We start from the raw sequence: 18,601 nt of genomic DNA on the forward strand, positions 1-18,601 counted from the left end.
GCCCAGTGAGCTGGATGGGCCACCTGGGTCCCTGCCACGGTGACAGGAGGCTCAGAGCAAAGAGATGTGACCAGTTTAGATTGCCCAGCACAAACCCTGCATCACAGAATCACAGAATGACCTGGGTTAGAAGGGACCCTAAGGATCATCTTGTTCCACACCACTGCCATGGGCAGGGACACTTTCCTCTATCCCAGGTTGCTCAGAGCCTCATCCAACCTGGTTTTAAACACTCCCAGGGATGAGGCAGCCACAGCTTGTCTGGACAACCTGTGCCAGGGCCTCCCCACCCTCCAGGAAAGAATTTCTTCCCAACATCCAATCTAAACCTGCTCTTTGTCAGTTTGAAGCCATTCCCCTTGTCCTGTCACTTTGTGCTCTTGTAAAACCTCCCTCTCCATCTTCAGGCTCCCTTCAGGTGCTGACATTCCCTGCACACACAAAATGCAAAGGGCTGAGCATTGAGGGCCCTGTGGCCACACACAGCACACCAGGCTCATGTGAAGCAGCACTGAAAACATGACAAGAAGCAGAAGCAGCTCTTACCTCTCCCTGGAAACTCTTCAGTAATGGAGCTACCTGTTTGCGCAGGTCCTGGAAGACAGAAGCAGGATATGCCATCAGAAACACTGGAAAGGACAAGTCAGCATCATGTTGTTCCTGATGTTATTTTCAGTTCTCAAGTACTACTTAAATTCTGATCATGTTTTGTGGGAGATTTGATTAAAATAGAATTATACCTGGAGTTCACTTTGAGCAGGTCTGAATTTCCAGTTTGACATACACCTGCATGTGCTGCAAATGGTAATAATTATCCAAACTGTGGTGGGGCTGGCTAAGCATTGAATGCCTTCAGTCTCCTAATTCAGCTGAAACATTAATGAGATTAGCAGTAAATGTCTCTATCTGCCTCCACAGCAGCTACACCTCTGAACTTATGCCAAGGAAATTCCCACAAATGGAAGCCAGGCTTAAAGGAAGATGATTCTGGACCATCATTTCAACTACAAGTGTTGCCATTTTGAAAAATCTCTGGTTTATTTATTATTTTCCCAAGAGTGCTCTGGCTTTAGTCGTCAGAGAACTGGAACTCACTGAAGATGACAAGTATTATTTGTTAGTTTCTGTATAACTCAAAATTTCTTCTTCCAAATTACAACACACTCAGTGCTACAAAATTCATTAAAACACTGCCCACAAAATCACTGTAAAGGTTTATAGCATATTTTTACTTAGCAACTGAGATAATTTAGGACAAAAAAGGTATATTTATTGTACATAAAATTTTCTATGGCTTCACCTCTAAGCTGGTTTGGGTCTAATTCACTTACAAATTCAATAATTAAATAACACACACACACATAATAATGTGTATGCCTGAAGAATAAAATCCAGTAACTTTGCAGAGGACACTATTAGTCACGCACAGCCAAGATGCTGCACTCCTGCTTTTGCCACTGAGAAGGCACAAGCAGCCACTTCAGAGTGCACTTCCACCTGGAAATGAATCTGGAAGATGATTGAACCAATAACCTGAAGCGGCATCACCTGGGAGGGCAGCACTGATGCTGCTGCAGGGAAAGGGTGATTTCCCATTGCTGGAGATTTCCAAGGCTCAGCTGAGCAGAACTAGGGCTAAATGAGTGCTAAAGACTCATTTTTAAGGCCAGGTGAGATTTGGTCAGACTCTGGACAACCTCTCCAATGGTGAGTCCTACGATGCTCTGGGAATACTGCTCACAACTGGAACAGTCACCACGAAATCTTCCTACCTGCACACAGTCCCTGAGCTGCCTGAACCTCATGCAGGGGGTCACAAAGACGTATTTGAAGCATTTTCTCTATATAGAAAAGGGTCTGTTGAGGCCTCAAGCATTTTGGAAAAGAAGGTGACCTTAAAAAGTTGGGAATTCTCTTTTCCAACACATTTACTTATACATCTACAGTCATGCAACATATTGGATGTTAAACCACTCACCAAAACACTCAGCCCTGGGTTTAATCTGATTTTCCTGAAGGAAAAGTAGGCTTTTGAGAGAAGTGATTTTTGTCATTTAAATGACAAGTCATGCAGAGAGTTGGAGTATCAGGAGTTCTCCCTCTCCCTGAGAAATGGCTTAGGGGGCCCAAGGCAAATGAAGCTATCAAAGACAAATGATCAGTCAAATTTCACTTCTGACATGGTTATTGCACTAAAATACAGCTTAATCCCCATCAAGTCAAGGATAATATTGCAGCTTTCTGAGCTGCCTCTTCGGACTGAACCAAACTGTGCTTCTGTTCTTAGGCCAAACCCAGTCACCCAAATGTTTCCTGAAAAATCCTGCTGCCTGTTTTGGGACACAAAAAGGTTGGACACTGTCCTTGTGGATCACAAATATATACAAATCACACTTTACCAAAGCAAACTGGCAGGTTGAGCAGCTTGTCCCCACTCCCTGCCTGCTCAGGGAGACCTGAGGGCTGTGCAGGTTTTAGAACGTGTTTTCTTTGTAACCTGATGATGATGACATTGAAGAAAGTAACAATAACCACTGATGGCAAAATAAATGCCCACATTCAAGGCCAAAGCCTGGCAGAGGCAGTTTTAGTGCCCAGTGAAATTACGAACAGAATTAGATTTACAGCCTGGATACTGGCACCCTTTATAAAATCAGGAAAAAATATGTCATCCAAGCAAAGCAACTCTTTTTGAAATAAAAATCTCAGCTGGTCGAAAACCACTGGGTTTAGGGCTTTTGTCCCTGATATTGTCTCTGAATTTACTGACTTGTTTGGCACCAGCCAGAAAAGTGGTGTCAGAAGTGAAGGCAGAAATACAGGAGATGTAATCCCAGATCCAGAGGCAGGAGAATGTCATCCTTGCTCCTGTGTCCATGGCAAGCTCTAGCCAAGATCCTGCTATTTAACTGCCTCCTCTGGCACATCCTGACTTCTGAAAGACAGGATCTGCAGCACTTTTTATTTCAGGATATAAACTATGTCAGGACTTCACCTTCATATTCATCTTGAATAATGAGGGATGTTGTTGTTGGCTGTTTGTAGCAGCAGAGGGAGAGAAGCAGGGGTGGAGAGGAATAGAAGGAGCATCCCAAAGCCATAAAAACAGAAACAAAAAGGGAGAAAACCTTTCAAGTGCATTCATTCAACAAATTCAGGGTGCTATACACCAATCCCAGCAATCAGAACGTTACCAAGCAAAATTCATGCCATCATGGGAAAACATGTCTTGATTCAGACAGCAGCTTGTGGTGGGGGTAAAACTGCTTTTAAAATATTTCCTGACAGAGGAGAAGGCAGCTCAGGGTGATTCAGCTCCACTGCAATCCATTTGGGGCAATCCCAGGACACATCAGAGCACACACCTGAATGGGGTAAATGCTTTGACAACCTGAAATCTTCACAATAACCCGAAATCTGTTGCAGCTGAACAATTGAGACAGAGCATCCCACTGCCATTCCCTTCCACAGCAAACAGGCCAGGAAAGGGGAACTGCAGGAATGTGATCCAGTGTTTTAAACTCAGCCAAAGGCTCCGTGCAGGTGAGTGGATAAATGGCACACACCACAGCGAAAGGCATAAACACCTTTTTCCCACCAGTTTTTCTTTTTTCCTCTCTTTTCCTGCCTTGCCCTTGGAAAGAGTTTATAGGAAAGAGTTTATAGGGTACTTTTATAATTCCTTCCTCAGCGAAACGACATCAAAACTTGAGACAGCTCACAACCAAAGGGAAATAAAAATAAACAGACAGAAGTCAAGAATACATATGCCTCGAGTCACAGCTCTGCTGGGGAGATTTATTTTTGGCAGTTTGGAAAAATTTCTCATCAGACTTTGTCTCAAAATATTACACTGAACTTCAAACAGAATTTTACCTTCTTTACACTAAATTGAACAGGAAGAAGGACGTTCAGTTCAGACCCAGGGGAATCTGCAGTGTTGGTTAGCAAGGACACTGGGTGATTTATTATCTGTTTAAAGTGTGGTGGCCTTTACTGCCTGGGCTGTGATCAAAACAGGAAAAGCAACCAGGCTCCAGCCCTCACAGAGCTACCAAAACACTGCAGCCAAGCAGAACAGCTGAAAAGGGTCCATGCAACTGAACATTAAAACAAATTGTAATTTATCAACACAAACACACTGGAATATTTGAGTATAGGAATACAATCCCATTATTAGCCTATTTTTCCATGCCATCTCAACACATGCATTCTTTCTCTCTGGATGATTTATCAGGGGTAGAGCAGTTTTCTGGAAAGGGCTCTATCACAGACAAACTCAGTATCTGATGAAGAACCCATGAATGAGGATGCTGTATCATTATCTGAATCAAATCTGATGGCTGAAAGCTAATATAGCATTTCCTCTTTACATGAGTAAAAACAATGAGTTTATATTTTGATCAAGTAGCTAAACAATGAAACCTGAATCCACATAATTTTTAACTCCTTTTCCATTCTCATTAAAAATAACTCCATGGAAAATAAACCAAGAATAAATCTGTGTTAAAATCCTGGGCAACAAATGTCTTTGTGACAACTAAACTACATTATTTATCTAGATCTTAATACCCTGTGTACACTACAAAGGACATAACAATGGCCACGCTACCAACGCTGTATTTGTAATTTACTTGGGGTCTGAAGCTACACAAGCACCCTCTGATCTCTCACAGGCTGCTCCATCTCATTTCCCTCCCAAATGCTTATCTCTAAATGTCACAAGAAGAGCCCTCCGACCCCAGTTTGATAAACTGGTCCAGCAGTGCTGAGGTTGACCCACACACCTTTATCATCTGCACAAGCACTGTGCCCCTGTAAAACCCAACCCCAAACCCTGGGTGAACATTCCAGCCCGGGGCTGCCCCGCCGCATTTCCCACCGATTGTTCTGTATTTTGTCTGCTGGAGCCTGGCAGGGGCTGGGGAATGTCCCTGTGTCTGGCACAGGGATGCTAATGAGAAGCAGCCCGCTGTTATCAGCTGGGTGACATCAGCAGTTCAGCTGTCACAACCATGCTGGAGCAGCCTCATCATGGGAGATGCTGTGGATTCCCCTTCCCCTCTCGTGTCCCCTTCCCTGTCTGCCCACGTGGAAAAAAGCACTGAACTGCCCTGCGCTCTGAATTGGCAGGGCTGGACAGCCTGACCCCAGATTCTTTCTTGTGAGAACTTAAAAAAAAGAAAGAAAAAGAAAAAAACCTACACAGAATAACCTCCAGATAACCCCCAGGGTGTACTGCCTGTGCAGGGGGGTGTTTGTAATTCCATCAACTCCAAACACTTCCCATCCCTGGACATGCTCAAGGCCAGGCTGGATGGAGCTTGGAGTAACCTGGGCTAGTGGAAGGTGTCCCTACCCACGGCAGGGATGGAATGAGATGAGATTTAAGGTCCCTTCCACCCCAAACCATTCCATGACTCCATGATAAGAAATAGCTGAGGGGGAGCTCTCCTGTCACAAACTGTGCCAGGTTTATGCCCCTCTCCCCAGAGGCAGCGTGCTGGGAGGGTGGATGTCTGTTCCTAGGGATTGGGAGGATGTTTATCCACGTGCCCTCACAGCCAGGGCTCCGCACACTCCATCCACCCCACTATTATCTCCAGAATGTTGCTGAGCTTCCCATAAATGCAGCTGAAAGGGGGAGAGGCGAGAGGCAGCCAAGCACGAAGGATTTGGGAAGAACGCTGGCATCAACTTCTGAGGTGTGTTTGATTGTTGTGTACTTCAAGGACACAACTTGTCACCATGAAACACACAAATCAGCAAGTTAACTATAATTAGGAGTAAGCAGTTCTGCTGGTTAATTAGAGAGAGGCAGCAAGCACAGATGCTTCGCCCTGCTATGGGGAAATGGGTGAAGGGGTCGGGATCGCTCAGACACCTACCAGTGCAAAATACCAGGTTTAAATATTATTTCTTTGTATTAGGAAGAAATCCAGAGTATTCCTTTTTTTTTTTTTTTCCCACCAGAAAATCCTGGGCACATGTGATTGGGAGTGTACTAAAGGAAACATTTAAGTCTTTATATTTAATTAGTTCCAGCAAGTTTGACTTTGCTTTAATCTAAAAGAGATGAAACTGAAATCCCAGCTAGTTGTTCAAACAGGTATTATACAGTAGCTTAGATGACTTAATTCCTAAAATATAAGGCAAAGTAAATCATATGAGTAAACAATTTGTTGCTCAATTTACACTTTGATTTAATGAGATATAAAACCTCTTATTGCTTAAGGCTGCTGAAGTATTTACTTGAAATCCGATCGTTAAAGAATGAATCACAATCATATCAATCTTCTGTGATATTTTTAGTTATTTCAAGATACTAACATGCCAGTGTTTTCTCTGTACAAAAAAACACCCTTTTAAAGTCACATTTATAGATATGTTTCAACCTAACACAATGATAAATAAAAAATCTTGATTTACAGTAGCAAAACGTACACCACAGTACTTTTGGAAATATTTCAAGCTCACAGATCTTGTGCAAATTCCATTAGCTTTAATTATTTATTAGCAGTAGATTTAGATTACTGTTCTTGACCTATTTTTCAGTGTATGGACCCACCCAGCAAGAAGTGAAAAAATATTCCATTTGTGAAGGGCTGATTTAGTGAACGCAGACTTCGGCTTGGAGTGGAACACTGAGCAAAACCCTGGGCACTGTAATTCAGAGAGGTTACAAAGCAGGGCCTGCAGAGTAAACAGTGATAGAGGTTCCTTGAAAGGAGACAGACTGTTTGCTGTTTGACCACTTCAGACAATTTTGCAGGACTTGCAGCCATGTGGCAATCCCAAGGGAAGGGACAGCAGACCCCACGGAGAAGTTCCAAGAGTTTCTTTGTGGAAATTCCCTGGTGGGTCCTACTCAGCCATGGGGAGAGGGGTCAAGAGAGAGAATTTTGGGGCTGGTCCTGTGACCCCTTGCAGTGGCAAGGTGCAAGTGTGCTATTCCCAGGCTGGGAAGGAGCCTCCTTGCTGTGCTGGAACTTTGCTTTCAATGGAATTTGCCTGAGTCTTAATGGAATCCTCTTATGGTTTCTTCCAAGTTCAAATAAACAAAAAGCTCACAGGTTTACTCTGGGCCTGTGCAGCCACATCCAAACAGCCTGGGGACCTTCACAACTGTTTAAAAAGCCACCCTGCCAGAGAGGAACTGTTGCACCATATATATGTATGGAAGTGTGTGTATATATACACACACACTGTGCAGAATAGAAAAAAGATTTTTTTTTTTAACTAGCTTTACAAATTAATATGGTGAACTAAGCTTTTCAGCATCATGTGACAACCCTGGTGTCATTTATAAACCAGTGAGTTAACAGTGGCTAGGAAAGACATTGAACAGGAACTATGCAGAACTTTAAAAAGTAGAGTTGCAAGGAAACAAAAAAATTAGTTCAAACAAAAATCATTCAGGTGGAGCTTTGGAAGGAGGTAATTCTAATGAAATGAAAGCCTGGTCACTAAAATTCCAGAAGGGAAAAAAAGGAAAGGATGACTTGTGTAACACTTCACCAGTACACACAAAAAAACAAGAACCACTTTTAACAAACATTAGTTTAAAAAGCTTCCCACTGGACAGTGGCTAGATGGAGATTGTCCCTCCTGCTCTCTTGTTAAACCCAGTGCTAAAGGCTTGAGGTGACACCAAACATGCCATGACAGGCCCTTGTCATGGGAAAAACCACGTCTGCATCATCCCAGATCAGCAGAACTCTTTATTTATGTAATGAAAACCCATCTGATACACTAAACAAATACTTCAGAACCTCTGAGGTGCACTGTTCTTGCCAGCAGGACAACCACATGGCAGTGAAATCCAGGAATTGCCATTCCTAGCTTAGGCCAGGATCCCTACACAGAGCAAAGATAATTGGAGCTTTATCAAGTACCTGCAGATGTTATCAGATGAGCCCATCTGTCCAAAAAATGGGAAACAAACTGATGCTTAGTTGTCCATCCCAATATAGTTTTACATCCCCAACACCAGCCCCACCTACATCTGTCAAATTTTAACCAGAACTGCTCTGCCCCTCCATAAATTCCACATTGTCCCACAAGTTCTGTGCCCTGTGATTTGTGTTTTCCAGTGAAAAAGATCCTGAACACTCCTCCCAAATCACATCCTGCAGGACTTCATCCTCCATCCACTGTATTTCCCACTCTGAAAGTCTATAAAGTATTCCTAACGCTCCCCTGGTTACAGAATTAATCCAGAATTACAGCCTGCAGATCAGAGATTTCTCTTCAGTGTAAAATGGGGAACTTCTGAAAAAAGGTAGTTATTATGAGCCCTAAAAAATTAACGTGTCTAATGAGAGGCTAATGACAGGGGCCATGACTGCAGAAGAGGCACCTAAGTGCTGTGGTCCAATTAACAACACCAGTTCAAACACAGCCTAATGCTCCACATGGTAGATTTAGACAGAAGAATATTTAATGTGAAACCATAATTGCAGCTGTAATTTTCCATATTCCCTCCCCACAAGCAGGAACCATCCCTGCTCCAGCCTTCTGGGATGATGGGTCAGGAGCTGGAGCTGGCTGGCAGCACTGGGCTCCTGGAACTGGGATTTCTCCTCAGTCTCAAGGGAAAGATGGGCAGAGCTATTCAGAAATCATGAATCCCAATGTACTGCTTCAGTTAGGAAAAGTGAGATTGCTAAAAACCATTCATGTTTTAAAACCTGTTATTGATTTCCAGAATGCAAGGGTCTTGCTTTGAAGTCAAGTTTCCAAGAAGAATAATTCTGTGTTAAATATAATAATGAGGAGCTCAGGGATCCTTACAGGATGTGAACTGGGGAGCAGGCACTGCTGGGACATCAAGTATTGCAAAATTGTTTTCCTTACTTATCTTTTGCACAGAGATTACAAATGTAGCTGTGAGCAGCCTGTGCATTAATCACACTCTGACATACCTGCATGTAAGAACACAGGTGTATTTACTGATTTCTATCATTACACTCAGCCTTTTGCTTTGATTTCAATGCAAGAAAATCCAATACTATGCAATCCTCTACTAATCTTTTTATAAGATTTTCTTCTTAATCTTGATCCTGACCATCCAGTTTTATTCAAAAGCCAGTTGCTCCTACGGGAAACAAGTTGTTTCATGAGGACTTGAGTAAAAAGCCTGCTGTCCTGCAAATACATGTCCTATATTTGCTAAAGCTCTCATGACCATCATCTCTGCTGTCTTTATGTTCTTTGTGACTTTTTCCAGGCAGGGAGTGACTGGCTGTGGGTTCAATGCAGCTAACATGATAACTTCAGATTCCAACAAAGACGAGAAATTCAAAGGGAAAAAAGAAAAAAATTGACAACCTCAAAAACATCAGGATACAGACCCAAAGGTTTTACTACATCTAATTTAGCATACCTGGTAAAAACACCTTGAAATTAATCTAACTGTCATCCTGCTGACCTAAATAAAAAAACAGAGCACAGAGCTTTTCATGTTGCTTCAGTGAGTGAAGCAATTTGGAGAAAACAAACTTTTGCTGCCTTTACACTTCCTGGCAAAATTCCTATGGAAACAGGCTCAGGCCCATGATGCACATGCTTTGGGAGCACACAGTAGATAGAAATGAATCATCCAGATGAAAGAAAGCAAGAGCTCACTACAGACTTACTCAATACATTTACTGTTTGTTAGCTGAACTTCAGAAATAAAAAACCCACATAAAGCGCTTTTGAGCAGCAGCATCCCCTCACAACCGTAATGTATACTCTCAGCTGGGATTAATTCCCAAATTCATGTGTTGAACTGTGAACTGTTCCAGTGTTCAGAGGGGGTGGGGAGAGAAAGGAGATGAAAAGAGCAGGAGAAGGAGCCCAGAGGATGGAAGATGAGGAGGGGAGACACGGGGAGCTGGAGCGAGCGGTTCCCGTTCCCGGCTGAAGCACAATCAGCTCGATGGCAGATTAAAATGAGGCACACTTGGATAATAATAAATCAGCAGAATTAATACAGGCTTATCTTCTACCAACTTAGAAGGGGGAGGTGACAAATTGCACTTGAGGACAAACAGTTTGACTGTTGCCAGCATAAGCTGAGTGTCTATAGGAAATGGCTAAATTTAGACAGCCAGCTTTTGATGAGAGCAACGGAAATTAATTCAAGTTTTTTGTCTGTGGTTTCTGTTTTGTTTTGTTTTTTTAAAAGAGCTCTAGAATGTTACTCATCTCTTGAAACTCTTACCAAAAGAAGAGACTTCATAATGTACCATCCTCCCTGCCTACTCCCTCCTACTCTTCCCCCTATAAAAGGCAGAATTGCTCCTTTGGGCTACAGCAATTTAGGAACTTAATGCAGTTTAACGAATTCCCTATCTCTTGGCTGGAGCTGTTTGGCTCCGACAGATGAATCAGAGAAGTCCATAAACGTCTGGAGGATTCTTACAGACTTTTTCTTGCATGACTATATATGGCAACTACAGATCAAGTTATCTGCCATCGTTTTAACCTAAGCTTCAAACTTTTTACCTTACTCCTGGCTTTGTAGTAAACTTCCCTCAGCTGCAGCACCGCTAAATTAGACATAAACTGCCAAGTACTTTTCTCAAAAGCATTTTCCCACTCATTTCAAGGCAGTAAAAAAACTTGAATTAAGATACACTTAAGTAAAAATTAACTTTTGCCAGTGCCTCTTGCCTCTCGGCAATACATTTCTGTGAGGAATGACCCAGACTGTGATGCTGTGGAGCTCATGTTCTCATTCACACTATCCTGCTGTCGTTGAAGGTGCACCTCACCAAACAGCAGATGTTTTCCATCACTTATTACCTGAAATACCAAGTAACACCAAGTGCCATGAGAAGTCAAGCACCAACGGACAACAGAGGCAAAATCCACACTTAAAAAAAAAAAAAAAAGGTCAAAACTGCCCGACTGATGTACAGAGGGACTTACAAAGGAATTCCAGAAATGCCCGCAACACCCTTTATCCAGAGAAATACTCAATAAACTTCTCCCTATCAACATCTTTTATACATCTGATCATTTTTACAAGATGCTGAAGTGTACACATCAAAGCCAGCGTGTGATACAATACCGAAGGCTTTTAGCTGCATCCAAAGCAAAGGGTACACCAAGTTCAAGCACCTTCTTTAAGCTAAATATTCCCAACACGCCTCAGAATGGACATCCAGGACCACTGAGGGTTCAAGGCAGGAGCTCCTCAAAGCCAGGAGTGAAACAGGATGAGCAAACTTGAGAGACTGGAAGCCAACACTGAGTTTTGAATGCAAAAACCACTACAGGGCTCACTTTTAAACGACATTTTAAGCAAATATCCAAAGCCAGCCTCTTCCTGGGCAAGAGGATTTGTATTTCTACAAATAATGGCCCTGGTGAAACCTCAGCAGATGATGAAGGTTGCTCTGAACAGTGGGGCAGAGTCACAGAGGGCTGAGAGCTGCCAACACAAAATATAAGCACGGTCATGCTCTGTCTGCTGAAACACTCTTAGGAAATGCAGACAAAATAGTGAAAGAAAAAGCTACTGTTCAGAGGAGATTGTATCTTACCCAGCTGCTTATTAACACCGTGCAGTTCCAACAAGTTATTTTAAATTCCTGAAGGCACGCCGTGTCTGGAAATGCAGTGTTTGAATAAGCACTCCTAAAACCCAAAGCATATCAGGTTTTCCCACCTGACTGCAGCCTTACAGATGCTGACGTTTCTGAACCACAGAGCTCCCTCTCAGCCAGGTCAGGACAGACACTGAGGACCACCAGGAGGGGGGCAAAAAAGGTAAAACTGGGTAAGTGACATCATAGAATCTCTGAATTGGTATTGACTAATCAAGCAACTTATATGATTTTATAACTTCTCTTTATTGGATCCTGATCATCCACTTATAAAAAGATGTAATTGCTCATTTTTAAAATTGATTTTGGAATGGCTTGTGCAGCATTTGATGGTCCATCAGACCTGAGGACCGAGATATTCATCCACGCCAGCTATCCATCAAAACAGACAAGATTCTTTTTGACGCTGCTCCCGAAGTTTGTACAAGAACAAGGAAACATTTCGGTGCCATCATCAGATAGGGGAAGCATAAACAACTGTTAGCACCTCTGGGGAGAGAGCAGGTATCACTCAGCTGCGTTCCACCAGAGGTTTTTCCTTAGGGCAGATGTAGGGAAAGCAGTGCAGACAAAATCTCCTGCTGGCTCAAGCTGCAGCTGGGAGTGTGGCTCCACAGACCCTGCACTGCCAGCTGATTTTTCCCAGCCATGTCAGACCTGGAATCTGAATTTTTAGGGTGGTTCTTCCTGCTGCCCTGCTGGATGAGCTCCCAGGGCTGAGCAGGTATTCTCAGCCTTGCTGGCACTCAGCAGAACTCTCCTGCTCCCTGTTCCCCCAGCCCTGGCTGCTCAGCACCCTCCTTTTGACCAGGAGTTCACTTTTGGGATAAAGAGGCCATTAGTGGGATCCAAACCAGCCAAGGTCATTCCCCCCATAAACAACTTGTCCAGTATTTCCTCAAGGACTTTGCTCTCTCTCTCTCATTTTTTCTGCCCAATTTTTTAAACTGATGCTTGGGAGCATTTCCCATTGAAAACCAGCACGCTGAAGTGTGTAATATGTCCCTAAAACATAAATATTTGCCAGATTGTCATACAGAAATACTTCATTATCTTTTCAGTAAATGGTCAAAATGCAAAAACTTAGTTTGCAACAGCATGAAACACTCCTCAAAGTGTGAAAATTATTGCTTATTTTCATGTAAGCTGGAGTATTAAAGCATAAATCACACTGTTTATATTAACTGATCAGAAGAATTCTAGTTGATGCGAATAGGAAGCTGGAATTATTCACATTTTTTTCTCAACCCGGGTCTGTTAAGAAACAGCTTTTTCACCCCTTATCAGCTGCACAAACAACAATGGATTTTAAATCAACTAAATGACCTGTGAACTTCTCCTAAATGGGGGGCACATAATTTAAGGCAGCAGAAAGTTTTGCAGGAGTCAGGAAGGCTCCTCCGAGGGGCACATGTGGAGAGAGTTAAAGCTTCAAACCGCTATTTTCTCCCCCCTTACTCAAGTGTCAGCTGTGATAAGCCAAAATTAACAACCCTACACTGAACCACTTCAAATGAAGGGGAAAAAAAAAATTCTTCTTGCTATTCTAGGTATTTTAAGTTGCATATGAGCACGGTGGCTAAATATAGACAGTGACAACAAGAGACAGCATTGTCCCTTCAGGCACATTGAATATTATCTCAGAATTCCCATCTTCCTGGGCTGAGCCTCCAGTGTTGGGCTGGGGCGCTTTTTTTCTTTTTTTTTGGTTGTTTTTCTTACTTAGCAAAATGTGTATTAACCCCTACTTCCTTTTAGATGGAGCAGTTTAACAAAAAGTGTATTTAAGGGGGGGAGAAAGGAAACCCTGATTCTGCAAAAGCACTAGAAAGCTTTCCAATAATTTCCCTGTGTTAGTGCACTTAGAGCAGATGCCCCTGCTTTCAGAGAGGATTGTCACTCTGTTTTTAAAACTAGGAGGGCATCAATATGAAGCTTTTACAGCTTACAAACCACAAAGCCAAGCTGGCATCTTTTGACATAAAATTGTCTTTTTCTCTAGAAGTCATGTGCTTCACTTCCAGCTTTCAATCAGAAGTGTAAGGGACAAAATCAATAATTACTCGTTTCAAAACACTTCCTAGGAGTGCAGCTACATCATCTGGAAAGCAGCAGACTCACATGAGCCTTTAATATTGAACAGGAGCAGACTTTCAGAGGACATGGCTGCTCCTGACTTCTGCAGTATTTAAATACCACTGAGTGACACGAACGTTTCTGCTTAATGTACCCAATGCACTCAGAGCATTGACATCACTTCATTTTTAAGCCAGCTTCTATATAAACTTTAATTTTTAAAGCCATCTATAAATTATCAATGACATCTGTTCTGAAAAATGTCAATTCCTATTCCTTAGGCTGGCAGAATCCATCTATTTTGTGTAACGTCCTCTTCATATTTGAGCAATTTTAAAGCTCTATTGACATATGGTTTTCAAGGGAGATATTGCTCTTGTAGGATTTCGTTATTAAGACAAGTCTCGCTCTAATGTAAGGATGACAATAAATACACAGAGCTGCCCTGGACTATATCCCCTGCCTCTGACTCCCAAAGGTTTGAGAAGTGACAGCCCCAAACACCCCATAAATACCCCAGTGCAAGGCTCCCCTTCCACGTCACACAAACCCACGGTGACAAGAGCCAGCAGCTGCAGAAACCAGTTTGTATTTAATCTCCCGATCAATAAAGTGTGGGGGCATCATCATCACTAATTCCTGCAACTCAGCTCGTTTATTGTGACAATGTACAAGCACAGGGCTGTCACCATGGACCTGTTCCCTCAGCCAAACCCTGAGTTTGGTTTTTCCAGTCCACCTAATTGAACAACACAATTTAGCACGTCAGTGCTAAATTTCTTCAGCTGTTGGACACTAACACTGTGGCTTGTTAAAATTATGGTTGTTTTTATGCCCTTATGATGTTACAAAAGGAGGGATAAAAATAATTTTCAAATGTCCACAGTCATCTTCCAAACCTTGTATAACACACAGTGCTTCCACTTTTTAAAGAATACACACATTAAAAATATCTCGTCTTTGTTTTCAAATCTAATACACTCTTTTTGCTTCTAATACACTCTTTTTGCCAATTTTCATTCCCTCACCAGTAAGTTACTGAGTCCCTATCTCAGAGGCATCCCCTAAAATCAAAAACAGGTTTCAAGAAAATCTAATCTTGAAGTAACAATTGCACCACGTGCTTTGGTTCTATATGAACACATAAACTGTCACCACATCCTCTAACAATATTTGTCATTCAGCAGCAAAACAGACACTGCCTGCTTGTGACTCTGTAATTGTGGAGCAGCGTCTGCTGGATGCTGAAATCCTGCTTCCTGGTCATGGCAAACATAAATCAAGGAAAAAAACCTGCTCTATTAAATCTATTTGCTCTGGGAGAACAGGGATTTATCATCCTGTAAAACAAGTGGTCAATAAGATTCAGAAGTGCTTAGAACAGATCTTGATGAATCAGGATGCCACAGGTGACACTGAAATTGTATTTGAAAGCAGAAAGGTGAATGCTCTATTTATTTCAGTCTATAGACAGGCTGGGGATTAAAAGCATCACAAACATAGTAGGATTTTCCTGCTGTATCCCCTCGGGGAGGATCTTTAACAGACTGTCCCAAGGGGCAAAAGCAGTACGAGAGGACACAGGGCTGCTTTAAGTAAATCTAAAATAGATATTCTTTAGAGAGCCATCACAGAAGAAACGGTTTCCAGGAGTTTTTCAACAGCACACAAACCTTGAGCAAGTGCAAAAACCAAGTTTCAGCAGCAGGAGCAGGTCAGGTGCAGGGGCCCCGCAGGGAAGCCTCGAGTCGGGAGACAATTCACAGGGAATCCCATTAATGACTTGGAAGGCTGGGCATAATCCCTGCTCACATCACACGATGATCCCCAACACAAAAGGGAGATCGGTGTCTCGCCCAGGACAAGAATTTGGTCCCAAAGGACAGAAAGGAAGCTTAAATAGCACAACCACGTAATTAATAACGAAATGAATATAGGTGTATTGTAATGGCAACTTTGGGAGTTGTTAAATTAACCACAGACTAATCCCTTTTTATTTTTTTTTCTGTTTTTGAACAGAGGAATCCAATTCCGCTGCTTTATATATTTGAATGTTGTTCCAGCAACTTATTGCGTGGAATAAACATCGTTCCCTCACACAATGATCGCTTTAGTGCAGCACACAGAACAGTCTCCAAATGATAAAAACTCCTCTCTGCCACGGCGTGCAGCCAGCCAGAGGCTGGGCTTGGATGGAGAAGCTGCATCTGGTTTCACTTTCCAGTAACAAAACAAAACTCGCAGGCACCATTCATTATCTACGAGGTCCAACACCAAGGCTTTCAAATACACTTTCAGAACTAATTAAATGCTTGTTTAAAGCTGAAGTGAATGTAAATACTAAACTGAAAGTGAACTGATTAACTTGCAGCGTTTTGTGCCTGATTATCTCGGTGAAGAATGAGCTCCTGGCGCTCCGGCCTTGTGCTGGAGGATCAATTTCCTGTTCACATCAAGGCTGCGGAGGAAACCTTCCCCACATTTGATTCGACTTAAATTCAAGTCTCTGCTTTGCCTTGGACACAGAGAATGTTTTCTGACTGGGTAGGATGTTTTGAATTTAGGGGTTAAACGGTGTCACCTTTGCCATTAGACTTGAGCCAAAATTCAAGGAAGCTCAAGGCAGCCAGACCTCCCTCCCTGTCTCCTGAGGGCTGGGACACCACAGCAACCCCTCGCAGGAGTTCCACAACACCTCTTTGGGTTTGGGTTTTAACTCACACTGGTGAGATCTACTCGTCCTCTGCATTCGATGTGCTGAGGAGGGAAATGAGATTCATAAGCTGCAGCCTTCATTCAGTTCCAAAGTATTATCTAGTAGCTAAAAAAGACATCATTTGCTCCTACTACTGTTCCTTTTGCCAGTTCCTTACAAAGCCAGCCTGTCTTGCATCTTTGATGTCAGGAACTCCCTATTTTAAGTCCCATAACAATCATATATTGTTTCTGTCTGTGCTTCTTTCACACAAAGGTGAAAATTCCTAGATTTTATAAACTCGTATTACAGTAACACAAAGAAAAATCCAGAGGACACTCAAGCTCTCTCTGTGCTGGGCTGTGCCAGGCGAGGATGCAGCCTTGTATCAGACAGGATATAAGAGCCCAGACAGATGCAGTCTGAGGGAGAGGTACAACCAAAGAGCATTCAAAGGGAAAATAGGAGAGGCCGCCTCTCCCGAGAGCCAGGAGACATTTTTACACAGCATTCTTCACTGGGAACATCACGGGATAAAAAAATAAATGAGTCCAGTGTTTGCACTTCGATAGATATCCAGTTTCAGGCTGTGACAGAAGAGGCAGCACAACCCAAATTCAAAGCACTGCTAACAGCACCCGCTGCTCTTTTATTGTGATTGTTACAAGTCACATTAGTATAAATTTGTGAAGTGTTTTAACACTTTTTCATTCGAGCTTAATTAATTTTCATAGGAGTTTCAGCTTAATTAATTTTCATAGAAGTTTAAGCTTACTTAATTTTCATAGAAGTTTGCCAATTTTCTCATTTGTTGTTGAAATCACAACACGAGTTTTCCATATGCAAGGCAAATATAATAATATCAGCTCAAAAAGTCATTTTTGGACTTGTTTTTGTATTTCACAACCAAAAATACTTCCAGTGTAAACTGTTAACCGAAGCTCTGACAAGTTTTATTATAAATATTCCCAGCTTTAAAGAGAAATTTGAATATATTCACTTAGTGTATGTTCAAGACAGTTTAGGTCTGACAGCTTCAGATTATGCCTCATTTATATGGAGCAGTGATCAAACTCGTTAATATGTGAGAGAACTGAAGAGGCAGAGGATTGTGAATCAAACAGCATGAGCAAAGTTGTCGAGGAACATGAATAGCTTATGAGGATTTACTTAAGGTGATAGTTTTCATGGTCCCCGTGCCAAGGTTTGAGCAGGAGATGAATAAGCAGGAGGAGGTGGGAGCAGCAGTCCTGGTGCTGCCTTAAGGCGAAGGGGAAGCTCTTAATCTGCCCATAATTCACCCCAGGTGTTGCCAGAGATAGGACCCTCTCCCCCCAGCCAAGGTGAGCCATTTGACAAGACAGGTAAAGCCTGCTCACAACTTTCTCCCGGTGGCTTTCCCACTGCCAAGTGTTGTCTGCGCCACAACGGCTCCGTAATTTAAGAAGTGTTCGTGCAGGGGAAAATCAAATCTCACTGTGAAGCAGCATCTCCTTAAGATTCATTTAATCTTCTGATAACACAAGCTGTGCACACACAATCACTGAAGATGATAATCTCCTGTATGTAACACTAAGTCTACTATTATTCCATTTATTAAAAAGTGCTATAATAATGTTTTGTGCATACATGTACTAAAAAGACAAGTGGATTAGGAGATGGAAATTCAGGGTGCTTCTTCCTTACAGTGGATGGCTGCCTAATACCTCCACTTTCTTATGTACAGACATGGCTTAGCATGTTTTGCATGAGAGATCTGCCAACAGCAGCTCCTCCAGCAAGAGCCAGAGGCCCCCACACCCCTGTTTTTTGGGGGAAGGATAGCCTCAGATCACAGACACGCTCACTCGTTATCAGTTGTTCTTTTTCCTAAGTAAATAAATCATCAGCAGATGCAACTATTAGGGAAAAAGGGAGTGCTGACTGATTTGGCATAGACACTTGCATTTCTGACATAAAAATCTCTGGTTACTGCTGTCCAAAACATGCTCATCAAAGTGACCAAATTTAATCTTTAAGAGGTATGGGGTGGTTTTGAACCAAAAGACAGAGGATTAAGAAATCTCTTATCAATATTCTCCAATCACCCAGTTCTTAAGAGCTGCTCAGGTCACAAGGCAGCACTAACTGAGATGTTACTGCTCATGCACAGACCTACAGAGGGACTGTGTGAATAAGAGAAAATTATCATTACCAGGACTGCTGCATTTCTGCTTGCAATCTCCAGTCCCCG

At 42.4% G+C, this 18,601-nt stretch overlaps 1 protein-coding gene across 6 annotated transcripts in view; it reads right to left on the reverse strand.

Annotated features, from left to right (window-relative positions):
• Positions 1 to 18,601, reverse strand: part of CUX1 (cut like homeobox 1) — a 267,150-nt gene that overhangs the window by 160,910 nt on the left and 87,639 nt on the right. For all 6 annotated transcript variants that reach the window (XM_041423197.1, XM_041423196.1, XM_041423199.1 and 3 more), the window contains exon 3: positions 547 to 594. In XM_041423197.1, coding sequence (XP_041279131.1) covers positions 547 to 594 — 48 coding nt within the window. The remainder of the gene's footprint in view (positions 1 to 546; positions 595 to 18,601) is intronic.

This window comes from Onychostruthus taczanowskii, unplaced genomic scaffold (genome assembly GCF_017590055.1).
Source record: "Onychostruthus taczanowskii isolate IOZ18803 unplaced genomic scaffold, ASM1759005v1 scaffold75, whole genome shotgun sequence".
Lineage (NCBI taxonomy): Eukaryota > Metazoa > Chordata > Aves > Passeriformes > Passeridae > Onychostruthus > Onychostruthus taczanowskii.